General features: G+C 43.7%; 1 protein-coding gene across 3 annotated transcripts in view; it reads left to right on the top strand.

The window, feature by feature from the left end:
- The first annotated feature begins 1 nt into the window (after position 1).
- The window catches only part of phka2 (phosphorylase kinase, alpha 2 (liver)), a 36209-nt gene continuing 24981 nt past the window's right edge, over positions 2-11229 (top strand). For all 3 annotated transcript variants that reach the window (XM_071330814.1, XM_071330815.1, XM_071330813.1), the window contains exons 1-8: positions 2-237; positions 399-490; positions 4888-5046; positions 7863-7910; positions 8083-8251; positions 8429-8511; positions 10418-10498; positions 10677-10775. In XM_071330814.1, the coding sequence (XP_071186915.1) occupies positions 413-490; positions 4888-5046; positions 7863-7910; positions 8083-8251; positions 8429-8511; positions 10418-10498; positions 10677-10775 (717 nt within the window). In that variant the 5' untranslated portion in view covers positions 2-237; positions 399-412. The remainder of the gene's footprint in view (positions 238-398; positions 491-4887; positions 5047-7862; positions 7911-8082; positions 8252-8428; positions 8512-10417; positions 10499-10676; positions 10776-11229) is intronic.

Below are 11229 nucleotides of genomic sequence, written 5' to 3'. Positions count from 1 at the left end.
ACATCAGGAAGAGGAGAGGCACATTGAGAGACCGAGAGGATCAGTAATCTGTTACATGTGAAGGAATGGTGTATGCTGAGCTAAAAACACCTCTGCGACGTGAAGGATTCGGTAATACTGCGCTGGAGCAACTAGGAGTTTTATGAAATGCGTTGAATGAATGTGGAATTGTTAGCTGCTACTGCAAAGCTGTCAACAGCGATATTTATGCATTGCACAATAACTGATGGGTTCAAGGTAGGTGATTTTCTATGCAAAGTAATGTTATTTGATTACAGCATACTGCAGTAGTTTTACTATTGCGAATGCTTCACATGTAGTCAGGGCTCACGACTACTGTACCCTACTATAAATAATCCTGCTCTAACTACCTGTCTGTCATAATTTCATATTGACAGATAGAGACGGCAACATGCGGAGCCGCAGTAACTCAGGTGTGAAGCTCGATGGATTCGCCAGGCTCGTTCATGAGACTATTCTATGTCACCAGGTATGTTTCATTATATCACGTACCACTGCCAGACATAATGTCACGTTATGTCATGTGAATAACATTCGTACAGTTGCCATGTGCAATGAAAGAAGTCATGCACAATAGGTCTAATGATATTGATACCTCAGTAAAATCCCCACAGTAGGCTAAATGTCTGTTACTTATCCTTAGAAAGCCAGGAGTCAATAGCTCTCTTTTTTAAATGGGCAAACTGTCCTGGCGTGGACTCCCTAAAATAAAGAAAAGCTTGGACAAAGGTCAACTTAAAATAGAGAGAGAACATAGAAAGTATTTGTCTTATCTACTCTACTTGAGTTCAGTCAACAGTCTTTCTCTCCCTCTCTCTCAATTCAATTTAAATTTGAGGGGCTTTATTGGCATGGGAAACATATGTTTACATTGCCAAAGCAAGTGAAAAAGATGAGAAACTAAAGTGAAATAAACAATAAAAAATGAACAGTAAACATCACACTCACAAAAGTTCCAAAAGAATAAAGACATTTCAAATGTCATATTATGTCTTTATACAGTGGTGTAACGATGTACAAAAGGGAAAATAAATCAACATAAATATGGGTTGTATTTACAATGGTGTTTGTTTTTCACTGGTTGCCCTTTTCTAGTGGCAACAGGTCACAAATCTTGCTGCTGTGATGGCACACTGTGGTATTTCACCCAATAGATATGGGAGTTTATCAAAATTGGATTTGTTTTCCAAATTCTTTGTGGTTCTGTGTAATCTGAGGGAAATATGTGTCTAATATGGTCATACATTTGGCAGGAGGTTAGGAAACTGAGCTGCACTTCCATCTAATTTTGTGGGCAGTGTGCACATAGTCTGTCTTCTCTTGCCTACAGCGGCCTTTCTCAATAGCAAGGCTATGCTCACTGAGTCTGTACATAGTCAAAACTTTCCTAAAATCATGTTTGACGCATTTTGAAAGCAAAATCTTGTACAGCACTGTTAAGTTTGGGTCAGTCACAGTGGTCAGGTATTCTGCCACTGTGTACTCTCTGTTTAGGGCCAAATAGCATTCTAGTTTGCTCTGTTTTTTTTGTTAATTCTTTCCAATGTGTCAATTAATTATCTTTTTGTTTTGTCATGATTTGTTTGGATCTAATTGTGTTGCTGTCCTGGGGCTCTGTGGGGTCTGTTTGTGTTTGTGAACAGAGCCCCAGGACCAGCTTGCTTAGGGGACTCTTCTCCATGTTCGTCTGATGGCTTTGTTATGGAAGGTTTGGGATTCGGTGGTTGTAGAATTGTAGAATTTAACGGCTCTTTTCTGGATTTTGATCATTAGCGGGTATCGGCCTAATTCTGCTCTGCATGCATTTTGTTGGTGTTTTATGTTGTACACAGAGGATATTTTTGCAGAATTCTCCATGCAGAGTCTCAATTTGGTGTTTGTCCCATTTTGTGAATTCTTGGTTGGTGAGCAGACTCCAGGCCAGCAACCCGGAGTCGCCGCTTCACTGTTGACGTTGAGACTGGTGTTTTGCGGGTACTATTTAATGAAGCTGCCCGTTGAGGACTTGTGATGCGTCTTTTTCTCAAACGAGACACTCTAATGTACTTGTCCTCTTGCTCAGTTGTTCACCCGGGCCTCCTAATCCTCTTTCTATTCTGGTTAGAGCCAGTTTGTACTGTTCTGTGAAAGGAGTAGTATACAGCGTTGTACGAGATCTTCAGTTTCTTGGCAATTTCTCGCATGGAATAGCCTTCATTTCTCAGAACAAGAACCACTCAGCCATCATACCGCTCAGGAAGGAGACGCGTTCTGTCTCCTAGAGATTAACTTACTTTGGTGCAAAAGTGTAAATCAATCCCAGAACAACAGCAAAGGACCTTGTGAAGATGCTGGAAGGAACAGGTACAAAAGTATCTATATCTACAGTAAAACGAGTCCTATATCGACATAACCTGAAAGGCCGCTCAGCAAGGAAGAAGCCACTGCTCCAAAACCAACATAAAAAAAGCCAGACTACGGTTTGCAACTGCACATGGAGACAAAGATCGTACTTTATTTGGAAAAATAGAACTGTTTGGCCATAATGACCATTGTTATGTTTTGAGGAAAAAGGGGGATGCTTGCAAGCCGAAGAACACCATCCCAACCATGAAGCACGGAGGTGGCAGCATCAGCACCCCCATCATGTGGGGGTGCTTTGCTGCAGGAGGGACTGGTGCACTTCACAAAATAGATGGCATCATGAAGATGGAAAATTATGTGGATATATTGAAGCAACATCTCAATACATCAGTCAGGAAGTTAAAGCTTGAACGCAAATGGGTATTCCAAATGGACAATGACCCAAGCATACTTCCAAAGTTGTGGCAAAATGGCTTAAGGACAACAAAGTCAAGGTATTGGAGTGGCCATCACAAAGCCCTGACCTCAATCCCATAGAAAATGTGTGGGCCGAACTGAAAAAGCATGTGCGAACAAGGAGGCCTACAAACCTGACTCCATTACACCAGCGCTGTCAGGAGGAATGGGCCAAAATTCCCCCAACTTATTGTGGGAAGCTTGTGGAAGGCTACCCAAAATGTTTGACACAAGTTAAACAATTTAAAGGCAATGCTACCAAATACTAATTGAGTGTATGTAAACTTCTGACCCACTGGGATTGTGATGAAAGAAATAAAAGCTGAAATAAATCATTCTCTCTACTATTATTCTGACATTTCACATTCTTAAAATAAAGTGGTGATCGTAACTGACCTAAGACAGGGGATTAAATGTCAGGAATTGTGAAAAACTGAGTTTAAATGCTTTTGGCTATGGTGTATGTAAACTTACGAATTCAACTGTGTGTGTTTTTATATATATATATATATATCTAGTGGCCAGCTACAGTGCATTTGGAAACTATTCAGACCCCTTGACTTATTCCACATTTTGTTATGTTACAGCATTATTTTAAATATACTTTTTTCCCTCATCAATCTACACATCATACCCCATAAGGAAAAAGCGGAAACAGGTTTTTAAAAACAAAATACCTTATTTACATAAGTATTCAGACACTTTGCTATGAGACTCGAAATTGAGCTCCGGTGCATCCTGTTTCCATTGATCATCCTTGAGATGTTTCTACAACTTTATTGAAGTCCACCTGTGGTAAATTCAATTGTTATGACATGATTTGGAAAGGCACACACCTGTCTATATAAGGTCCCACAGTTGACGGTGCATGTCAGAGCAAAAACCAAGCCATGAGGTCGAAAGAATTGTCAGTAGAGCTCCGAGACAGGATTGTGTCGAGGCACAGATCTGGGGAAGGGTAGCAAAACATTTCTGCAGCATTGAAGGTCCCCAAGAACACAGTGGCCTCCATCATTCTTAAAGGAAAGAAGTAGAGAGCTGGCTGCCTGGCCAAACTGAGCCATCAGGGGAGAAGGGGCTTGGTCAGGGAGGGAACCAATAACCCAATGGTCACTCTGACAGAGCTTCAGAGTTCCTCTGTGGAGATGGGAGAACCTTCTGCAGCACTCCATCAATCAGGCCTTTATGGTAGAGTGGCCAGACGGAAGCCACTCCTCAGTAAAAGGCACATGGCAGCCTGCTTGGAGTTTGCCAAAAGGCACCTAAAGGACTCCCAGACAATGAGAAACAAGATTCTCTGGCTACCCAGACCCCTCTTTTACGCTGCTGCTACACTCTGTTTATAATCTATGCATAGTCACTTTAACTCTACCTACATGTACATATTACCTCAACTAACCGGTGCCCTCACACATTAACTCTGTACCGGTACCCCCTGTATATAGCCGTGCTTGTTATTTTACTGCTGCTATTTAATTATTTGTTACTTTTATTTTAAATTTTTTACTTATCTATTTTTTACTTAAATGTATTTTTTTTTTTATTATTCTTAAAGCATTGTTGGTTAAGGGCTTGTAAGTAAGCATTTCACTGTAAGGTCTATCTATACCTGTTGTATTCGGCACATGTGACATACAATTTCATTTGATTTGATGAAACCCAGATTTAACTCTTTGGCCTGAATGCCAAGAGTCACGTCTGGAGGAAACCTGACACCATCCCTCCGGTGAAGCGTAGTGCTGGCAGCATCATGCTGTGGGGATGTTTTTCAGCGGCAGGGACTGGAAGACTAGTCCGAATCGAGGGAAAGATGAACAGAGCAAAGTACAGAGAGATTCTTGATGAAAACCTGCTCCAGAGCACTCATGACCTCAGACTACGTTGACGGTTCACCTTCCAACAGGACAACGACCCTAAGTACACAGCCAAGACAACGTACAGTAGGAGTGGCTTCGGGACAAGTCTGTGAATGTCCTTGAGTGACCCAGCAAGAGCCCAGATTTAGATAGATATCTATCTACCTGCCTGTCTAACCTGCCTGTCTAACCTGTGTGTGTGTGTCTCCAGAACCCAGTGACAGGCCTGTTGCCCTGCAGTGTCCAGCTGCCAGATGCCTGGGTGCGTGACAATGTCTACAGCATCCTGGCGGTGTGGGGTCTGGGAATGGCCTACAGGAAAAACGCTGACCGGGATGAGGACAAGGCCAAGGCCTACGAACTGGAGCAGGTGACTGGCTGGCTCCCATCTCACAGCATGCTTTGTCAAAATAGTGTTGTGTCCCCCATACTTACTGTACTGTGTGATCTGTGTTGTGTCCCCCATACTTACTGTACTGTGTGATCTGTGTTGTGTGTCCCATACTTACTGTACTGTGTGATCTGTATTGTGTGTCCCATACTTACTGTACTGTGTGATCTGTGTTGTGTGTCCCATACTTACTGTACTGTGTGATCTGTATTGTGTGTCCCATACTTACTGTACTGTGTGATCTGTGTTGTGTGTCCCATACTTACTGTACTGTGTGATCTGTATTGTGTGTCCCATACTTACTGTACTGTGTGATCTGTGTTGTGTCCCCCATACTTACTGTACTGTGTGATCTGTGTTGTGTCCCCCGTACTTACTGTACTGTGTGATCTGTGTTGTGTCCCCTGTACTTACTGTACTGTGTGATCTGTGTTGTGTCCCCCATACTTACTGTACTGTGTGATCTGTGTTGTGTGTCCCATACTCACTGTACTGTGTGATCTGTGGTGTGTGTCCCATACTTACTGTACTGTGTGATCTGTGTTGTGTGTCCCATACTTACTGTACTGTGTGATCTGTGGTGTGTGTCCCATACTTACTGTACTGTGTGATCTGTGTTGTGTGTCCCGTACTTACTGTACTGTGTGATCTGTGTTGTGTCCCCCATACTTACTGTACTGTGTGATCTGTGTTGTGTGTCCCGTACTTACTGTACTGTGTGATCTGTGTTGTGTCCCCCATACTTACTGTACTGTGTGATCTGTGTTGTGTCCCCCATACTTACTGTACTGTGTGATCTGTGTTGTGTGTCCCGTACTTACTGTACTGTGTGATCTGTGTTGTGTCCCCCATACTTACTGTACTGTGTGATCTGTGTTGTGTCCCCCATACTTACTGTACTGTGTGATCTGTGTTGTGTCCCCCGTACATACTGTACTGTGTGATCTGTGTTGTGTGTCCCATACTTACTGTACTGTGTGATCTGTGTTGTGTCCCCCATACGTACTGTACTGTGTGATCTGTGTTGTGTGTCCCGTACTTACTGTACTGTGTGATCTGTGTTGTGTGTCCCGTACTTACTGTACTGTGTGATCTGTGTTGTGTGTCCCATACTTACTGTACTGTGTGATCTGTGTTGTGTGTCCCATACTTACTGTACTGTGTGATCTGTGTTGTGTCCCCCGTACATACTGTACTGTGTGATCTGTGTTGTGTGTCCCATACTTACTGTACTGTGTGATCTGTGTTGTGTCCCCCATACGTACTGTACTGTGTGATCTGTGTTGTGTGTCCCGTACTTACTGTACTGTGTGATCTGTGTTGTGTGTCCCGTACTTACTGTACTGTGTGATCTGTGTTGTGTGTCCCATACTTACTGTACTGTGTGATCTGTGTTGTGTGTCCCATACTTACTGTACTGTGTGATCTGTGGTGTGTGTCCCATACTTACTGTACTGTGTGATCTGTGTTGTGTCCCCCATACTTACTGTACTGTGTGATCTGTGTTGTGTACCCCATACTTACTGTACTGTGTGATCTGTGTTGTGTCCCCCATACTTACTGTACTGTGTGATCTGTGTTGTGTCCCCCATACTTACTGTACTGTGTGATCTGTGTTGTGTGTCCCATACGTACTGTACTGTGTGATCTGTGTTGTGTCCCCCATACTTACTGTACTGTGTGATCTGTGTTGTGTCCCCCATACTTACTGTACTGTGTGATCTGTGTTGTGTGTCCCGTACTTACTGTACTGTGTGATCTGTGTTGTGTCCCCCATACTTACTGTACTGTGTGATCTGTGTTGTGTCCCCCATACTTACTGTACTGTGTGATCTGTGTTGTGTGTCCCATACTTACTGTACTGTGTGATCTGTGTTGTGTGTCCCATACTTACTGTACTGTGTGATCTGTGTTGTGTCCCCCATACTTACTGTACTGTGTGATCTGTGTTGTGTCCCCCATACGTACTGTACTGTGTGATCTGTGTTGTGTCCCCCATACTTACTGTACTGTGTGATCTGTGTTGTGTCCCCCATACTTACTGTACTGTGTGATCTGTGTTGTGTGTCCCATACTTACTGTACTGTGTGATCTGTGTTGTGTCCCCCATACTTACTGTACTGTGTGATCTGTGTTGTGTCCCCCATACGTACTGTACTGTGTGATCTGTATTGTGTCCCCCATACTTACTGTACTGTGTGATCTGTGTTGTGTCCCCCATACTTACTGTACTGTGTGATCTGTGTTGTGTCCCCCATACTTACTGTACTGTGTGATCTGTGTTGTGTCCCCCATACTTACTGTACTGTGTGATCTGTGTTGTGTGTCCCATACTTACTGTACTGTGTGATCTGTGTTGTGTGTCCCATACTTACTGTACTGTGTGATCTGTGTTGTGTCCCCCATACTTACTGTACTGTGTGATCTGTGTTGTGTACCCCATACTTACTGTACTGTGTGATCTGTGTTGTGTCCCCCATACTTACTGTACTGTGTGATCTGTGTTGTGTCCCCTGTACTTACTGTACTGTGTGATCTGTGTTGGAAAGGGGGTCTGAATATTCCTTGACTGCAAGGCCCCGACCTCATGACCACACTGTGTCAAAACAAGACATTCCTTTACAGAAACATGTTAGTGTTTTTCCATGCATGTTGTCCTATGATCTATGTTGTAGGCCACAGGCAGAGATTGGCATATTTCAGTCCTTGGAGTCCTGAATAGATAAACTTGGGAAAGCAGGAGTTACCGATCCACGTAAGGTGCGGTAAATATCTATATTTGTTTTATTCTACAGAGTGTTGTCAAGCTGATGCAAGGGCTGCTCCAGTGTATGATGCGACAGGTGGGTTACCGTGGTTACTGTGCCATTTCGTCTACCATGTAACAACACAGTCACTAGTATATGGCATAAGGGCAATAATGCACTACGCTGTGGGAGCATTTCTGCATGTGTTTCTCCCTTGGTCTGGCTGTGTAATAGCCTTTTCTGAGCATGTCAGTGTGTCTGACTACAGGTGGCCAAGGTGGAGAAGTTTAAATACACCCAGAGCCCCAAGGACTGTCTGCACGCCAAGTACCACACCCCCACCTGTGCTACCGTGGTGGGGGACGATCAGTGGGGACACCTGCAGGTTGATGCCACCTCTCTGTACCTGCTGGTTTTGGCTCAGATGACTGCCTCAGGTACCGTACTGCGTGTGTGTGTGTGTGTGTGTGTGTGTGTGTGTGTGTGTGTGTGTGTGTGTGTGTGTGTGTGTGTGTGTGTGTGTGTGTGTGTGTGTGTGTGGTGGATCATGTCATTGTGAAATAACTTGACTGTATACCGGCGGTGGTGTTCTTTATCCCTGTCTGGTTCTCCAGGTCTTCGTATCATATCAACCCTGCATGAAGTGGCTTTTATCCAGAACCTGGTCTTCTACATTGAGGCTGCGTATAAAGTTGCGGTAGGTAACGTTGAAGGTCTGTTTGAGCGAGGCTCTATTCTTCTGACCTCACTAGCATACGACTTAGCAGGAAGTAATAGAAGTCTGAACAGTAATGGAGAGAGAAGCAATACTATTACTGAAGATCACATAGGAACACCTGTAGAGGCAGTGGAGACTATAGAAGTGTTGTGTTACAATGAACACCTTACCAAACAAGACCTTTTACATGGCTATATACAGTATATTGTCAAATCCCACACAGTGAACCTTCTGATTGGTTGGTAAAATAACTTTCAATACATTTCATTGGTCAACATGGGAACATCAGCACACAACCCTTATAGCATCAACATATTTTTAGCTTAAAAGCGCCAACAGGTCAAAGGTCTGTGTGGTCAGCTACAACAGATAATTATAAACTAACAGGTGAAAACTACTTAGCCAAATATGGCATTAACATAATGTCAACAGAGAGCTGACATGGTACTGAAAAATAAACGGTTCAACTGGTCAACAACTGACGTTTCCCATCCAGGATAATGTGTCTTGGTTAGCGACTTCACTAACCAGAATACGTTTCCCATCCAGGAGAATGTGTCTTGGTTAGCGACTTCACTAACCAGAATACGTTTCCCATCCAGGAGAATGTGTCTTGGTTAGCGACTTCACTAACCAGAATACGTTTCCCATCCAGGAGAATGTGTCTTAGTTAGCGACTTCACTAACCAGAATACGTTTCCCATCCAGGATAATGTGTCTTGGTTAGCGACTTCACTAACCAGAATACGTTTCCCATCCAGGAGAATGTGTCTTGGTTAGCGACTTCACTAACCAGAATACGTTTCCCATCCAGGAGAATGTGTCTTGGTTAGAGACTTCACTAACCAGAATACGTTTCCCATCCAGGATAATGTGTCTTGGTTAGCGACTTCACTAACCAGAATACGTTTCCCATCCAGGAGAATGTGTCTTGGTTAGCGACTTCACTAACCAGAATACGTTTCCCATCCAGGAGAATGTGTCTTGGTTAGCGACTTCACTAACCAGAATACGTTTCCCATCCAGGAGAATGTGTCTTGGTTAGCGACTTCACTAACCAGAATACGTTTCCCATCCAGGATAATGTGTCTTGGTTAGCGACTTCACTAACCAGAATACGTTTCCCATCCAGGATAATGTGTCTTGGTTAGCGACTTCACTAACCAGAATACGTTTCCCATCCAGGAGAATGTGTCTTGGTTAGCGACTTCACTAACCAGAATACGTTTCCCATCCAGGAGAATGTGTCTTGGTTAGCGACTTCACTAACCAGAATACGTTTCCCATCCAGGATAATGTGTCTTGGTTAGCGACTTCACTAACCAGAATACGTTTCCCATCCAGGAGAATGTGTCTTGGTTAGCGACTTCACTAACCAGAATACGTTTCCCATCCAGGAGAATGTGTCTTGGTTAGCGACTTCACTAACCAGAATACGTTTCCCATCCAGGATAATGTGTCTTGGTTAGCGACTTCACTAACCAGAATACGTTTCCCATCCAGGAGAATGTGTCTTGGTTAGCGACTTCACTAACCAGAATACGTTTCCCATCTAGGATAATGTGTCTTGGTTAGCGACTTCACTAACCAGAATACGTTTCTCATCCAGGAGAATGTGTCTTATTTAGCGACTTCACTAACCAGAATAAGCAGATAGTCCAGAATCTCCCTGTCAGTGTTGTCCGTTTCTGAGACGTGAGGAGTTAAAACAGAGTGCATACGTCTTACTGATTACTATTTGTGTAAATATATAGAATATACTGTATATACAGTATATATTGGATTAGGTCAAATACAATTATATTTAGGTTCAAATTAAGGTCTTCAAATAGTATGATTTTAAACCTGGTTGTCATGGTAACTGTGTGTGTCTCTCTCTGTGCAGGATTATGGGATGTGGGAGCGAGGGGACAAGACCAATCAGGGGATCCCAGAACTGAACACCAGCTCTGTGGGAATGGCCAAGGTACTGACGATTCAGATGTAATGCTTGTCCTATATGTAACAATGATAATACATGGTCTCCCTTTACGCCTCCAATCGTATCTTAACTACCATATCTAGACTCACAACTGTCCTCTTATCGCAACACAGCTACTATATCTAAACTCCTAAAACAACAACATGTTGGGTTTTATGTTCAGGCTGCATTGGAGGCCATTGATGAGCTGGACCTCTTTGGGGCTCATGGAGGACCCAAATCTGTCATTCACGTTTTGCCGGACGAGGTGGAGCACTGCCAGGTACTGTGATAAACATGTCCTATCTTATCTAGCCTGGTGAGGGCAGTGTCCAGTCTGGTTTAATCTTATCTAGCCTGGTGAGGGCAGTGACCAGTCTGGTTTAATCTTCTCTAGCCTGGTGAGGGCAGTGTCCAGTCTGGTTTAATCTTCTCTAGCCTGGTGAGGGCAGTGTCCAGTCTGGTTTAATCTTCTCTAGCCTGGTGAGGGCAGTGTCCAGTCTGGTTTAATCTTATCTAGCCTGGCGAGGGCAGTGACCAGTCTGGTTTAATCTTCTCTAGCCTGGTGAGGGCAGTGTCCAGTCTGGTTTAATCTTATCTAGCCTGGTGAGGGCAGTGTCCAGTCTGGTTTAATCTTCTCTAGCCTGGTGAGGGCAGTGTACACTCTGGTTTAATCTTCTCTAGCCTGGTGAGGGCAGTGTCCAGTCTGGTTTAATCTTCTCTAGCCTGGTGAGGGC

The sequence above is a fragment of the Salvelinus alpinus genome, chromosome 10 (assembly GCF_045679555.1).
Source record: "Salvelinus alpinus chromosome 10, SLU_Salpinus.1, whole genome shotgun sequence".
Classification (NCBI taxonomy): Eukaryota; Metazoa; Chordata; class Actinopteri; order Salmoniformes; family Salmonidae; genus Salvelinus; species Salvelinus alpinus.
This window is presented reverse-complemented; position numbering and strand designations above follow the sequence as displayed.